We start from the raw sequence: 16,742 nt of genomic DNA on the forward strand, positions 1-16,742 counted from the left end.
CAGCCCTGGCCCTGCTGGAGGAGCTGGAATGAAATTCAGCCCCTGTGCCTCTCCAGACAAACCCGCCTCACCGTTACCGAGCTCACAATTACAGGGAAAAGGGAACGGGCAGCAGGGAGGTCAGCCTAGCGCATTTGTTCCTCTTTCTCTTGTTCTTTCTCTGGGATTGCAGCGGGGTTTGCTGCCAGTAGCTGCCTTTTCCATCATCTCTACCTCCAGCATCCCTCTGAGCCTTTGGGGCTCCCTTTGTCCAGGGGTGATGCTCGGCACACAGTCCCTATCCAGGGCACGCAGGGGTCTGAGGGCTGGTGCTCCTGCACCATAAACCCCAGAATTAATGTTCCTGGGGTCCACAGCAGGCACTGCCTTGGGGTTTGATAGGAACCTGCTTCCATCCCAAATTTCCAAAGCACAGCTCCCCCGGGCAGGGAGAAAGGGACTTTCCCCCCAAAAAACCCCGGCAGCAAACAGGGCACTGGTGTCCTGCTTGCCATGGCCAGATCCATGCTGATCCAACTTCTGGAGGCACCAGCAGTCTTTCCCCTGCAGTAATTACTCTGTGAGCCATGGAAAACCAAGGAAAATCCAATCTTTTCCTCTTAATGAGTGCCCCTGCCTGGCTTTCCATCGATACAACAACAGGAGCTCTCTTTGTTCCATTTACCACCATTGATATTCTGCTCCTTGTTGCAATCCCAGCAGACTTCAATAGAGATCTTTGCTCAAGGATACCCCTATGGACTTCTGGACAGAGGAGAGTCATTAACAGAAAAATCAAAAGCCATCCCAGGGCACTGGTGTGGTTTGGGGACAGTTTCCTGGAGAAGCTGGAGCTATGGGGGGTGATGAGGATGGGAGATGCTGGGGGAGGCACTGTGCTGCATCTCCCCAGCAGAACGAGTTTTGCATGAAGAATAATTCAGCATCAACCCAGACACCAAGGAAGATCCATGCCTGTAAATACCTATACCTCCCCTACTGGCTTGATTGCAGTTTTAGTCAATTTACCCTGATGAAGAGGAGTGTTTTGGTACAAACAGTGGTGCTGACAAATGTTTTGGTACAAACAGTGGTGGCAGCAGCAAGTGCCAGCCAGCAAGGAAAACCACCCCAACAGCCTGACGGTGGAGAGCTGAGCAGCTCCAAAACCTGGCTGCAGCTTGTCCCCTCTGAGCCACAGGTCCCTTCATCTTCCTGGGTTTATGGTGAAGAGAGAAGATTAAAAAACAAAAAAAAAAAAACCCAAGTAAAAATTACCTTTGCTTCCCACTTCCTGCTTCTAGACAGCCAGGGTTAGTGGGGCAGAGCAGAAGGGAGCTGCCTCTGCCCCATGGAGATGGCTGCCATCCGTGACATATTTTTTCGTGGTTTCAAATGGAGTGAAAGGATGTTTTCCAAGCTACAGAGCAGCAATGAACTGATGTCACTTAAACATCTGGAATAGTTTTGAATGACTGCTTTAACTGAATATAGCAGCAATTACGGAGTTATTTCTTTTCAGAGGTTTTGAAAGGGTTTTTTTTCTTTGATGAGTGAGGAGGAGCCTAACCCCATGAATTGCAGGGCTTTGTTGGGCTGCCGTGCAGGAGGACCTGATCACAGCCCAGCCCCACACAGCTGGAACAGCTTGGCAGCCTAAATCTGGGTGCATCACTAATCCACCAGCCAGTTCCTGCTTTAAATTTAAACCATTTAAAATATTTAAGGGTTTTTTCATTATTTTAGCAGTTAAGATTATTCCAGGACAAGACTGCCATATCTTCTCTTGGAGTTCTTAGCAATGCTGGTGAAAAAATAATTTCTATACCACGATGTGGCTTGAGAGTGAACTGGGCTGTCCAAATCAGTCATCTCCCTTCAGTTTGAGGACTACACTGATTTTTCCAGCATGGATGTGAATTCCTTCAGTAAGGAGCATGCGCCACTTGTCCCAAAGCCTTCATCAGGCACCCACAGATACGATGATGAAAAACTGAGGTCCCAACTCCCTTAAAACACAGGACAGGTCGTCCTTTGCCAGAGCACGACTTGGTGAGGGCACCAAGGACCAGCCTGAAGCTTTGGCACCTCCATTCTACACCATCCTACCTCTTCTGAAGGCCCAACTTTTTGACTAGTTTAAGTCAATTTAGTGCAAACCCTAGCATAGCAACCTAATCTTTCAATCTCAACTAAGAGAATCCATGAAATTAAAGAAAAATAATTAAATAAAGGATGGGAAGTGGGAAGCACAGCAAGACCTCTTTTCCAGCCCATCCTCCAGAGGTGCCAGACTTTGGATAAAAGGAGGATAAATTTGGGTGTTTTTTCTTAGAGCTGTTGTTTTCCACACAGCTAAAACACATTACTGGCAAGGCAGAGTCACCGTGGAGGTGCCAGGACATGGGCACATTGCGCTGAGGAGAAAAGGAGGCTTGGAGAGGACCTTATTGATCTCTACAACTGAAAGGATGTTGGAACCAGGTGGGAGTCAGTCTCTTCTCCCAAGTAACAAGTGACAGGACAAGAGGAAATGGCCTCAGGTTGTGCCAGGGGAGGTGTAGATTGAATATTAGAAAAAAATTCTTAATGAAAAGGATTAGGCTGCCCAAGGAATTGGTGGAGTCACCACCCCTGGGGGCATTTAACAGATGCAGAGATCTGTCACTTGGGAATGTGGGTTAGTGGTGGACTTGGCAGTGCTGGGTTAATGGTTGGACTTGATGGTCTCAGAGATCTTTTCCAAGCTAAACAATTCCATGGTTCTATGAGGACAGCTCTGTTTCATTCTGGCTGGTGCAGACCCCCTGAACTCTGGCTCAGCCGTCCCCTTCCAACACAAACCTTCCTTTAAACCAGAAAGTAAAACCTCACCTGTGATCCAGCCCATCCCACAACCAGCTGACTCCTTGAGCAACCCAAAAGCCAAACCCGGGTTTTATTCTCAACCCAGAGATCCACATTTGCTAAGGAGCAGTAACAATTTCTCCTTATTATTATTCCTTGCTAGAACATGCAGCCTTTCAGCCTGTGGTTGCTCGAGGTAAAAAGTCAGCACAATTTGAACAGTGATCAACCAAAACATGAAATGAATGCTGTGTTTCATTTAATAAACTTCAGCAACACAAGGCTGCCTGGTGGACACAATATAATTTGGCTTGGATGTAAAGATGGAAAAAAAAAATTGTTTTGTTTTCAAGGCAATTAAAATAAAAGAATATTTCTGTATTGACAGGAAAGAAGCTGGCAGGTGAAATTCATATTTAATGAACTATTTTTCCTGTTCCCTTGTATTAGCTTGCAGATTGTCAATTCTCATTGTTTTGCTCAAAGTCAAGAAGTCACCACGAGTCACTTGGAAGTCACTGCTGCTGGTACTATGAGAACTACACAGTTTGCTGAAGAACAGCAGAAAGGGAGGGAGGGGGGAAAGGCAGTTGCTGAATCGTTCTTGAAAATATGACTGGGAATGAAAAAAGCACAGAGAAAGAGAAAACCAAGATAATGCTGTGATTTTTGAGACAATCCTAGAGCAGATGAGCTCAGGCAAGATAATTTAAAAGTATTAAAAATGGCTGCAGCTGGCCATGCTGTTGGTCACTCTCTCTCCAGTGGCCAGTGGAGTCTGCACTGCTCCTGCCAAGCTTCTCTCCCAGTTTGCCTTAACTACACAGAAGCCAGACCCCAAAATAAATTGCAGTTACACCAGCAAAAGCATGTCTTTCAAATTAAAAATATTCCTTACACAGGATTTAAATAACTGCAAGAATGAAGTGATAAATTGACCAAAGAAACCACACCAAGGAGTCTTTTTAACCTTATGATTCACAGGAACCTGAATTAGCATCACCTTTTGAAACTTTCCCCCTCAGTGTTCACCACTATGAGAGTAGCACTCAAAAACCCCAAACAACCAGGATAGCCAGAGAGCTGTAAGAGTGAACTTCCATAGCACCAAAATAAAAAAAAATCACTTGTCCTTGTAAGGACCAGTTTGTGGTGATCCAGCCTCAGAATCAGCTCCAGCCTGGCACAGGCAGGCAGTGGTCTCAATGCACTGGATAAAGGAGCAAAGCTACAGTCCCAGACCCTCTTTTTTTGCAGGACAGGTAGAACACAGAACCATAGAATGGTTGGAGTTGGAAGGACCATTCAAGATCCTCATTCCAGCCCCCCTGCCACAGGCAGGGATGCATCTACTATCCCAGGTTGCTCCAAGCCCTGTCCAACCTGGCCTTGGACTCTTCCAGGGATGGAGCATCCACAGCTTCTCTGGGAACCCTGTGCCAGGGCCTCCCCACCCTCACGGGGAAGAATTTCTTCCTCATATCTAATCCAAATATTCTCTCTTTCATTTTGAAGCCATTCTCTCTTGTCCTGTCATTCCATGCCCTTGTCCAAATTCTCCAGCTCTCTTGGAGCTCCCTTTCGGTACTGGAAGGGACTCTGAGTGTCCCTGGAGCCTTTTTGTCTCCAGTCTGAACAGCCTCCACTCTCTCAGTCTGCCTCCATGGGAAGTGTCCCACAGAATGCCCCTGCACACCCTGCCATAGCGATGCTGGGCTGACACACGGTGCCAGCAGGAGCATCTCTGCTGCTGGAACTGCAGTGCTGCCAGGCTTGGAGTCAGGCTCTGTCCCCACCAGCGCCCAGTGTGCCTCGGTGGCCACCAGCACCTTACAGTTACATGTAGGCATCATCACTTTGGGTAGCAATTAAGCCACGTAATGAGAATCTGGAGGAAATCAGGTTCCTGCTGTTTGTAGTGCTGTAATGATGACTGAGGCTAAACCCGTGTGAACACAAAGGAGGGCAATGCATCGCTGTTGCACAAAACTGATGAGGGGAGGAGAAAGGAGATTTCTCCACAGCAGCAGCAGCATTGCTTAAAGCAAAGCTCTGCCAGCACTGGAGCCCAGCAAAAACCAACTTAGGGAGCCCTTTTGGCTCTCCCTTCTTTCTTTGCTGTTTTAGTCAAAAACTTTGCTTCTCTCTCTTGCAGGGCCGCCAGCGCAGGATGGAGATGCAGCCGCAGCCCTGAGTGGGGGCTGCTGACACCGTCTGTGACCTGCCTTTGCCCAGCCCAGCACCATGAGTGGCTTCTTCTCACGGCTGGACCCGCGGCGGGTGCCCTGGGGGGCCGCGGGCCATGCCCTGCGCACCCGCGTCCTGCGCACCAAGCCCGTGGAGTCCATGCTGGAAGGCACCGCAGGTGCAGCCACCCAGGGCGCCCGGCTGGCCAAGGTCCTCACCACCCTCGACCTCATCTCCCTGGGCGTCGGGAGCTGCGTGGGCACTGGCATGTATGTGGTGTCTGGCCTGGTGGCCAAGGAGATGGCGGGGCCCGGGGTCATCGTGTCCTTCATCATCGCTGCTGTTGCTTCCATCTTGTCCGGTGAGTTTTACGTGGGATTTTGAGTAACCTGCCATGTCCTGCTTCCTCTCTGTTCATGGGGGGACACCTGCTCGGCACCACAAGCTACAAGGAGGTAGCACCTTCCCCACCAACTAAAAGCCATTTCCCACTGCTCTCACCCAGCTCATGGGGTGCACAGTCCTTCATTGCCCGAATATCAGACCAAACCTGGGAGCCAGCAGCCCAAGCACAATTATCCCGAATGGCTTCCCCAAGGATGGAGCCTGTGGGCAATATTTTTGAGACATTGGAAAGTTTTGCAGTGCATGTCCCAGGCTGAGAGCATGGCCAAGCCACAGCACTGGAGCGAGAGCTTGTGGGAAACTCAATTCCAACAGGAAGGGTATCGGTGGCTTGGGCAGCACCAGGGCCAGCTTCTTCTGTTGACATGGCTAACAGTTAAAAAATTCCTCAATTAGTTCTGGAGTTGATTTCATTGGCTCCTATTCATGCAGGGTCAGTCTTTGAATTTCCAAACAAAAAGAAAAAAAACAACAAACAAATGTGCAGGGAGAGAGAAATTACATATTTTAGTGAAAACACGGTGAATCCTATGTCCTCTGTAGGAACCCAGCTGAGCATATGGCTCGAGCTGCAGTTTCTACATGAAGCCAGTACTGCTGGCATTTGTCCTTTCCAGATCAGTGCTAACACGATGATGTGATGTTCCTGCTCTCTCTGCTCAGAGGACTTTGCGTGCTGTGTCAGTCTGGTATCCAGCTTTTTTCTGTGGCTTGGATAAGGACACCTGAGCAAATGGCAAAGGGCTTTGATAGAAGACAGGAAGAGCCAACACAGCAAAGTGACCCAGCTCAGATTTTCAAAACTCTGGATTTTTGTAATGAGATGTGGAAGCACATCATGCTCTCTCCCTGGAGTTTGCAGTGCTACTCCATGGAGATCCCACCAAAGTGAGTGGGAATTTGAACCCCTGATGTCCCTGCAGCCCAGAGGCACAACCCTGGCAGAGCCCAGGGATGAGCCTCATGCTCTCTCCAAAGCCCACAACAAGAGCTGAGTGCTTGCAATAAGATCCAATGCTTATTTGAGTTCCCAACACAAAAAATGAACCAAAATTCCTGTTTTTTAACCAAGGCAGTAGATAGCATCAATGTCTCTCCTTTCCCACTGCCTATTTTCTCTCCACTGCAAAGGTTTTGTTGGCTGTGATGCAAACCAAGAGCAAATGGAGTTTGGGTGGGTCTCTGCTAACAAAAACATACTCTTCTCCAAAAGGGGCTTTTTCACCCCAGACACAAGCCTTGCCCCACACCAGGGGTCCTCCCGCCTTCACCCACAGGAGCCTGCACTGCTTCCTGCTCCGCTTTCATCTCCCCTTGCTTTTGTAGCCCTGGGAAAGTGTTTTGTGAGGGATGCAGTGTTTTGATAGTCTCCTTGGCTGCTTCCTCACTTCATCGTTAATGCTGCTGTTGTTTGTAACAGCAACACATTTTTGGCAAGTAAAACCAAGTAAGAATTCAGGAGCTGGACGGGCTGTTAGGCTCATTTGGGATGTGATTTCTTCTCTCCCATTGCTCCTGGTGTGCCAGGCACTGAGTTTGGGCAAGTGCGCATGGACAGGTTTCAAGGAGCTTTCCCTTTGTCCACCACAAATCACTAAGTCAAACCCCATTGCTTGCAAAAGTGAGCCCAGAAGGGTTTTGGATTAAAAAACCCCAAAAACCAAAGGAACCAAAACCATCCAGAAAGTCATCTGGCTTCCCCTGGGAGACAGTCGTTGGGAAGCCCTGCCATTGGGAAGCCTCATTAAGCCTGGTTTCAGATAGGGACTTTTCCAATTCCATCTACTCAACAAATTCCACTTACACCTTCCATAGTTTTAAGCAACATGTACCCCCTCTTATGTACTTACAGACACACTATAATTGATTAAACTGATAAATTAAATCAATCTTTTATTGTCTCACTAGAAGGCCTTTCATTCAGCTCCCAAGTAGAAATGCTTGCCCAGCTTCCCTCCACAAAGCCTCCAGTGCACCTCAGGCTCCTTCCATCAGCTGCAGCCGCCAGGATTCCCCACTTTCACCCCTGTTTATCTAAAACCCCTCCTTAGCACAAATCAGCAGTTTGCATCTCTTCCAACCCCATCGCCCTCTCTGCAGCCTTTTCCACCAGCCATTTCTTGTTCCTTTGGTGTTCTCCTCTCCTAAAGCAATACAACCTTGTTCAGAGCACGGTGCCACACTCTTACCCAGTACAGGAGAAGGCTCAGGAGCAGCTGGAATGCACGATGGAGCAGGGGGGAGCTGAGCACGTGCCTCAGGTGCTGCCTGGCTGTAGGATGAGGGGCTGCACCTGCAGCTGCCTGAGTGAAGCTGGAGAGATGGGAGTCCTTGCTCCGTGGGAGCTTTCTTTATGGAGCTGCCTTTTATATATCAGCACATGGTGATCATGAAATGCAATGGACAGGCTCAGTGGCTTGATGAAAATAACATGCCTTCCTCAATAAGTTGGCTGCTCTTGGTTAATGAGGGATGCTCCCTCTGGATTTCTTGTGTGGTAGCGTGAATTATTTGGAGTTACCTCCAGAGTGGCTGAAAGGCCCCTCTCAGAAGGCTTTTTTCACCTGAAACAGCTCTCATTGTGCCAGTGCCCTGTGGGATGTCTCATGGTTCCCATGTAGCCTTGTGCCAAGTATCAGAGAGAGGGTCACCACCGCGCCAGCACACCAAAAGCACCAGTTCCTCGTGCCACCAGTTGTGCTTCCCAGTGGCTGTTCTGTGGATGGGGTCTTGGAAGGGCCAGTGCCATGGACCAAACCACTCAGCTGTGTTTATATCCTGCTGATTAATGTTAATAACTGTATAATTACACCAGTGTAATGACTGTCCACAAGTGTAGCAGATATTCAAGGCAAAGAAATGACCCTCTGTAGAATGTTTGCTCTTTCAAAAAACCACCATGTTGGCTTGTTTTCTGCAGAAATTGCAAACACTCTTGATTGGGGGGAAGAAATGAAGTCTGTCTCCAGATTCAAACAGTTGTGACAGGAAGGATGTGCCCAGCCTCTCTCTGCAGTCCCAGAGCTGGGCTGGCTGTGCAGGAGCACTGGGAGAGCTGCGTCCCTCTGGATACAGGGGAACAAGGTGCTGAATAACTTGGGCTGCCAAGCAGTAACTGTGTAACACAGTTTTATTTTGCAGTTAGATTGTAATAATAATAATAATAATAATAATGACAATACCAACAATAATAGTAAAAATAATACAGTGCAGATGCAGCAGAGATTAGTATACATTATATATATGTGTGTGTGTGTGTGTGTAATACATGCTGATACCTAATGCTGATATTCACAACCTATTTCTGTACCCAATGCATGGTGAAAAACTGCTCTTCTGTTTTGGGATATTAGTAGAATAATCGAAACCTCAACCATTTTATACATATTCATCTCTTTGCTTTGGCGTTATCGTTGTGTATCGATAACCATCCTCTTCAATCTTGTCGTTGGCTAAAACGAGAGCTGCCTACAAGAAAGAGTATATATTTTTAAGGCCATCAAAGAGAGAAACTAGATGCTTGTCCCCATCAGAGCACCAGTTTCATAAATCATTCAGACCTGTAGTTATCTGTGAAGGCCGTACCTTTGCTGAGTGCATGCATTTTTCATCAGCTCTGAATAATGACTGTCGGTAGAGCTGGATGGATGATGGAAACGTCTTGTGGCTCCTGTTGGGCTGCTTTACAGAAATCAAGTTTTGAAGAGTCCCATTGCAAAGCAATCTTCATTCAAGTTAAGCAGTGAATGGAATATAAAAATCCCCCAGTACCAAGAAAAGAAGCACCACCAAATTCAGCTTAAGAGATTCAACAATTCTGTGTTTGTACTGTGTAAAAACTGCACTAAAAGTAAGAGCAGCCGCCTCATAATGTTTTTATAAATTATTCATTCTCCTCTCTATACTAAACTGATTGCAAATTTGAAGCAATTATTATCTTCTAAATGGAGAATATCAGTTGATAGAGAGCTCAATAATTACTTGCATGCTTACTCAACGGTAGTAACAGCCTTAACCAATTCACACATATGAACTTCACTGGGGTCTTTGGGGAAGGGGCTTAATCAGTGTTAAACTGATTAAGCAGGACCCTTCCAGCACTTGTCCTGAATAATATTTGGAGAATTTGAGACTGAGTACATCCATTCCTTTTAAATAAAAGCCAATGGTTGTTTTAATACATCAATGTGTCAGGGTCAGGTTTTTATTAAAAATTATCCTGACATAGTAAGTGCAGAAGTTCAGAAAGTACTAAAGTCTGCTGAATTCTCCTCCCAGACAGTTCCAGATAAATATTGCTTTTTGTTTTCCTTTTCTTCTTCTGCACAGTTAGTTTTGCAATTATTCTTTAGAAGACTTAAATACAATATTTTTTAAGTGTTAAAATAACTTATGTTCTCTATGTAAGATGTCTTCAAACTCCTCTTGTATGAACAAGAGCAGGGATGATCAGGACAGTGCTTGTGCCTGGATCTGCAGGGCAATAATGCAGGATGTGTGTTTGGAGATTGGAAGTTTGGGGCAGGGAGAGGTGTAGCCTTGTGTGAGCCCTCCTGTGGCATCTTCCTCTGGGATGACGCTGTGCAGGACTGGTCCAGGATCCCATGTAAACATCTGGCTGGTTTGAACTGTATCATCTCAAGAAGAAAAACCCATCACAACTTGATTTTAGTGGAAATTTTTCTGTTTTTTCAGCCAAGAAACTGGGGGGGGAGGGTCACCATGCGATGTCTCTGTGTTCCTGATGCTGACCACAGCCCTGACACCTCCCAGCACCTCCAGGCAGGCAGTTTTACATTTTCCATTTCCGAGCTGCATTTTCCTTATGCCGCTTCCTATTTTTCCGAACAGGCGTTTGCTACGCTGAGTTTGGCGTGCGGGTGCCCAAGACCACAGGCTCTGCCTACACCTACAGCTACGTGACCGTGGGGGAGTTTGTGGCCTTCTTCATCGGCTGGAACCTCATCCTGGAGTACCTGATCGGGACGGCCGCGGGCGCCAGTGCCCTCAGCAGCATGTTCGACTCGCTGGCCAACCACACCATCAGCCGCTGGATGATCAACAGCGTCGGCACGCTGAACGGCCTGGGTGTGTCCGGCTGTGCAGAGATACCTCCATTAATTAGGGCCTGGAAAGTAATTGGAAACTTGTCAGAAGTCAGACATGGATATTAGGCTTCATTCATTATTTACCACCTGTCTGGCTCTGGTACTTTTCCTCGGCAGCCTGGCGCACAGGCAGGATTTGAGGGGATGGGATACACGGTACTCTGAGCCCCTTTGGGATGAGCTGGCATTTAGAATAAATGCACAGAAATAGTCGAATGTCAGAGGGTAAGGGCAGCACAGAAACACTTCACCTGGTGCAAACACTCTGCTTGGTCCCCTTGGGGCACACACAGAATGCTGTTAGAGAGCACAAGCTGGTGTCTGCAGTACTGCCATGGACTGGGGGCTGTGGTGGTCCTGTATGACCAGCAGTTCCAGCAACAGTCCATGAACCCTACCAGTAAGTAAATCATCCAGCTGTCCTGTACCCGTGTCATGAAAACTTTGTGGCTGATTGATTTTTAATGAGTACTTGGCAAATACATGTTATGCAAATTGGGACATGATCATTGGTTTGCTACTCTCCCAAAAGTCCAAACGGTGTCTTGAGACATCAAGATTTATCACCTTAATTAAACAGCTTTAGCTGAGGGAGGCATGGACCTCTGGAGAGTACCTTTGCAGTGAGATCAAAGAGTTCTGCAAACCTTCAAGGTCTGAAAAGTGTTTAAAATTGCCCCACAGAGTTCCTGGATATTCTCTGGATGGAGAGTAACACATCTCATTTCTCTCACTTAGGCAAAGGAGAGGAGTCGTACCCTGACCTTCTTGCTCTGGTCATTGCTGTCATTGTCACCATCATTGTGGCCATGGGGGTGAAGAACTCGGTGGGACTGAACAACGTGCTCAATGTCATTAACTTGGCAGTTTGGATCTTCATCATGATTGCTGGTCTGTTCTACATCAAAAGCGACAACTGGGCTGAAGGGCAATTCCTGCCATTCGGATGGCCAGGGGTAAGTGCTGAGAGCACACAGGGACACACAGCACCTAAGTGCTGCCTCACACTCAACTTCGTTCATGGTGTGCACGCCCCGCTTCTGCTGCACCCTCCAGAACCCAGCCCTGCTAAATCCACCTGTGCTTTGGCCAGGGACCTCCAAATACCACGAGGGCAGGTTTGGATCCAGACCTGCTCTCTCCGCCAAACACAAAGAGTACTGCAATGCTTTGCCCTTATCTCCTAACTCCTCTTAGCATAAACCCAAAACTTTCCCAAAATGTCCTTCTGCAGAGCCAAACTCCACATGAAAGTATCCCCGAGGAAATGCCACTAATTGCCAGGCAATGGAGCAAAATGCTGTGGCTATCGGAGAGCTGGCTCAGCCTCTGCAGAGCGGGGAGATACTTTTGTTGGCTGGTTTTCAACAACAATGTTCTCAAGAATTTGTTTTGAGCACTTCATAATGCCGCCTGCCAGTACTTATTTTATGGATGTTCCCTCAAAGCTTACTGAGAATTTGGACATATTTGGCTTTTTTAGCTTGCTTGCACTGGTTTTTATCCAAGGATGAATAGAGACTGAAAATATCTCAGCTGGCCTAAACCCAAGATAATTTCTCAGATTTACACTGCTCAACTCCATTGGGGTTTTGTGCAGAAAAATAAGCAAGAATCTAAAGTAAACCAAGAGTCTTGATTATTGAAAGGGTCCCAAACTGCTCTACAGTCCCTGCACCTTCCTTCAGTAAATCAATACCTCTCTGGCAGAGAACAACAGTGAAGAGCACTGAGGCTCACTTGTGAGCAGAGGTCATATTTACCTTTGGGTTGTGCTTGGCTTTTTATGCCATACAATGGGAGTGAAAAAGAGAAAATAGAAAGTACCTGTTTTGCTCCAATTCAACACACCAAATATTTCCTGGCAAAAAAAGATATCATTTTAAAAGATAGATGTATACCCAAAACACATCAAACCCAGTAGGGTGGTCTCATCCTTTTCAGCTGGTTCATTGTCTCACAAGTTGTTTGTAAAAGTAAATCCACCACCAAGCACGTGTTAGATCCCCATGAGCATAGGGGATACTTAAAAAGGATAATTACAGGCAGTCCCTGAAAGAGGTGAGTTTTACTGTGTGCACTATCACTGGACAGCTGGGATGACAGAGGTGTGATGGACAGGTGGCACCCAGCAAGCTACCAAGATCTATGCAAGGGTTTCACAGCTCCAGATCAGCTCACTCATAGCCAGGCAGTCTTTGCCCTGCTCCAGCGTTCCTCTCCTATAAATGTCCTCGCTAATATTGTATATTTTAAAAAATCACATAAAAAAAATAACCAAACAGTACAAATAATTCCTCATCCAAGTGCTCCAATGTGTGCTCCTAACCTGTCTGCAGCTTCCAAGCAAAACAGAGGTTGTTTGGGAAGCGGCTCACATCTGACGGCTGCTGCTCTCTCCTGCTTCCTCTGCGAGCTGATCTTGCTGCCACATGAGACATCTTGCTAAGGCAGAATGTGTAAACATGTTCCAGATCCCTACTAATAAAAATGGATTTGGGGTGGAGGAATGTGAAAGCAAACCTGAAACTGGTTGATTGTCTCCTCTGTCCCTGGCAGGATCTCTCAGCAGATTCAGACACTGCACAGGCACAGGTTTGTAGGGTGAGCTGCAGATGCCTCCGGTGGCTCAGGGCACAGGTTGAAACCTTTTCCCCAGACCAGATCGGTGGGTTAGGGGTGCTCCCAGGGTCAGTGCCCAGCTCCACGTGTGCACCCCCTGACCTGCTCACACTCATCCTTTAGCTCAGACAGGGCAGAGTTGGGCTGTTCCATTTTTGCTCAGCTCCCTCTCCCTGGCTGGGTGCTGGCCTCCCTCCTGGCACCCAGATGTTTGATCCTCCCCGTAGGTGCTCAAAGGGGCTGCGACCTGTTTCTATGCCTTCATTGGCTTCGACATCATTGCTACCACGGGAGAAGAGGCGAAGAATCCCAACACCTCCATCCCCTACGCCATCACAGCCTCGCTCGTTACGTGCTTGACAGCTTATGTGTCTGTAAGTAGTCCCTACACAGGTGTGAATGTACATAAATATGTATGAATGCATATAGATATATATTTATGTATCGTGAGTCCCTTCTGGGCACCTGCACGGTGCCTGCCGAGGCTCCTCTCCGTTTGTTCCCAGGCTCCTGTCACCTGACGAGACCCCTCTGCCAGCTGCAGGGATGTGGTGGCAGACAGATTTTTTTCTCATCCCCATCCACAGCTATTCTTGCACCCAGGAGAGCAGCAAAGAAGAAGGAGCAGCAGCATTGCAGCATCCTTTCTCTGTGTTTCTGGGAAAAGCAGCACTGCCTCTGCTGGAGATATGGGAGAGGATCCAAGTGAGAGGAAGGATAGGCAGGGATGGCTGTGTGAGATTCCACTGCACTGCACCCCAATAAAAGCATGTCTATGCTCAGAGATTTTCCCTGCAAAAAAGTAAAAATTAGTTATGAAGGAGAAAAAACACTCTTCTGACTATTTCAAAGAAACTCACCCACTGCCTCTCCTGAAGGGGAGTGGGCTTCTCATGAAAACAAATTCTTTGACTCAAATAGGGCCAGAGAGTTGCTCCAAGCAATGCGATCTAGATTTGGGGTCTGCAGCATTATTCCCACACAGGAATGCAGCCAAAGTGAGTGTTACTAACCCTGACAGTCCCACCAGCCTCACCAGTCACACCAGTCCCACTTGACTCCTGCATCACCACTGAAGCAAGGTTCAAGCATCCCCTTCTTGCCTTTGGATAGCAGAGACTAAGACCCCACAGTTTTCTGGATTAACCACCCTACAGCAAAGTGCAAACAGTCCTAACTCCAGCATTTTACATCCCCTCCACAAGGGACATAGGGATACAAGCCAAATCAGACCTGAAATTTCTTGGGTTTCCACTCTTGAGAAGCAGCCCTCATGCCCTGAAAGTCCCCAGCAGCCCCCAGTGCTGCTGCTGATACCCCTGTCCTGCTCCTCTCGCCTTCCCCAGGTGAGCATGATCCTCACACTGATGGTGCCCTATGATGCCATCGACACCGAGTCCCCGCTGATGGAAATGTTTGTGGTCCACGGCTTCTATGCAGCCAAATTCATCATTGCCATCGGGTCCGTGGCCGGCCTGACTGTCAGCTTGCTGGGCTCCCTCTTCCCAATGCCCAGAGTCATCTATGCCATGGCTGGTGATGGGCTGCTCTTCAGGTCAGTCATGCCTATGCTGGCATTCATTTTTGGCCTCTTGGGATCTGAGGGGAAATTGTGCTGGAGAGTTGGGGGGCCTGCAGGGAGCAATGGGCACGCACAGACTCAGTGGGTGCAGAATGGGGTACAAGCCAAAGCAATATCCTGGGGGGAAAATATCAGGACCAGTCTACCCTACAGTTTCTCATTTGGTGCTGGTACCTAGACGTTCTGATTACATGAGGATGAATGTTTAATTCAAGAGTTACTTGCAAAGGAGAGCAGTTTATTTGGATAAAATCTGGGTACTTATTTGCAAGTATCTGATCGCTCATTGCAGAGCTGGTCTGACCTAGATCTAACTCCAGAGTCAACCTCAGCGATGTTGCCAGTCCCCAGCTGGAACTGAAGTTCCAAAAAGCAACAAGACCTGAAGGGACCCCTGAGTCTGTCCCCTGCAACTGGGGAAAGGTTATTGCAGCAGGGAACCTCTGAGATCTGTGATTTTAACTTTCTGTGACTGTTTTGCTCTCCAGGTTTTTGTCCCACGTCAGTTCTTACACGGAAACCCCTGTCGTGGCTTGTATCGTGTCCGGGTTCCTTGCAGCTCTGCTGTCCTTGCTGGTCAGCCTGCGGGACCTGATCGAAATGATGTCCATTGGCACCCTGCTTGCCTACACCCTGGTGTCCGTCTGCGTCCTGCTCCTCCGGTACCAGCCCGAGAGTGACATCGACGGCTTCGTCAAATTCCTCTCTGAGGAGCACACCAAGAAGAAGGAGGGCATCCTGGCCGACTGTGAGAAGGAAGCTTGCTCCCCTGGGAGCGAAGGAGAGGAGTTCTCTGGCCCACCAACCAACACTTGTGGTGCAAAAAATCTGCCGTCGCTAGGAGATAATGAGATGTTAATTGGGAAATCTGATAAATCCGCCTACAACGTGAATCACCCCAATTATGGCACTGTCGACATGACCTCGGGGATAGAGGCAGATGAGTCTGAGAACATCTATCTCATCAAGCTGAAGAAGCTGATCGGCCCTCGATACTACACGATGCGGATCCACCTCGGGCTGCCGGGTAAAATGGATCGTCCGACGGTGGCCACCGGCCACACGGTCACCACCTGCGTGCTCCTGCTCTTCGTCCTGATGTTCATCTTCTGCTCCTTCATCATTTTTGGGTCAGACTACATCTCCGAGCAGAGCTGGTGGGCTGTCCTCCTGGTGGTGCTGATGATCCTGCTCATCGCCGTGCTGGTGTTTGTGATCTTGCAGCAGCCAGAAAATCCCAAGAAGCTGCCCTACATGGCCCCGTGTCTGCCCTTCGTCCCTGCCTTCGCCATGCTGGTGAATATCTATCTCATGCTGAAGCTCTCCACAGTCACGTGGATCCGATTTGCCGTCTGGTGTTTTGTGGGTGAGTCCCAGGTTCATTTATTTTAATTTTTTAACTGACACTCTTTTGCAAGGGTGTTAATAATAACAACTTCCCTAATTAGAGCGCACAGGCTGATGCCTGGGATGTACCCAGTCCTTCTCATCTGCCCCTTGTCATCCTGAAGTTCTTAGAAATCTCATTTTATCCAGCCCCCGAACCACAGCTAAATGGAAAATTACACCTCCAGAAAACATCGGTTTCATGGAAGAGAGCGACTCCATGCAAAGGTGACTATTTTGATGGCTTTTTTGATGCAAAGTAGGCGGGTTCTGGAAATTGCCTTGCAGGCAGGTTTCGTACAGACATCAGCCTGATTTCTTGCTATGTCACCCACTTGAGCTCTTCAGCAGCCCACACCACTATTTCAGCACTGCTTTTCCAAAGCCCAGATCTGCCCAATTCCAAAAGCCCTGGGAAAGTCAGATCTGTAGACTGTATTTCCTTTTAGCCCAAGTTCTTAACTTTGGGGTAGGGGCATCTTAGGATTCACAGACTCTTGTGGACCCTTTTTTTTTCCAAATTTAGGCTTTCTGACACATAACCAGAAGTCCAGCATATCCACAGTGCCTTACATTGCAACCCACTTACTCCACAAGCAAAAGAGAAATAGAGCAGCTCTCATAGC

At 47.9% G+C, this 16,742-nt stretch overlaps 1 protein-coding gene across 1 annotated transcript in view; it reads left to right on the forward strand.

Annotated features, from left to right (window-relative positions):
• Window positions 1-16,742, forward strand: part of SLC7A14 (solute carrier family 7 member 14) — a 30,792-nt gene that overhangs the window by 9,341 nt on the left and 4,709 nt on the right. Inside the window, exons 2-7 of the mRNA XM_032119536.1 lie at window positions 4,982-5,374; window positions 10,270-10,506; window positions 11,265-11,482; window positions 13,376-13,522; window positions 14,495-14,703; window positions 15,219-16,096. Coding sequence (XP_031975427.1) covers window positions 5,071-5,374; window positions 10,270-10,506; window positions 11,265-11,482; window positions 13,376-13,522; window positions 14,495-14,703; window positions 15,219-16,096 — 1,993 coding nt within the window. The 5' untranslated portion in view covers window positions 4,982-5,070. The remainder of the gene's footprint in view (window positions 1-4,981; window positions 5,375-10,269; window positions 10,507-11,264; window positions 11,483-13,375; window positions 13,523-14,494; window positions 14,704-15,218; window positions 16,097-16,742) is intronic.

The sequence above is a fragment of the Corvus moneduloides genome, chromosome 10 (assembly GCF_009650955.1).
Source record: "Corvus moneduloides isolate bCorMon1 chromosome 10, bCorMon1.pri, whole genome shotgun sequence".
Taxonomy (NCBI): domain Eukaryota; kingdom Metazoa; phylum Chordata; class Aves; order Passeriformes; family Corvidae; genus Corvus; species Corvus moneduloides.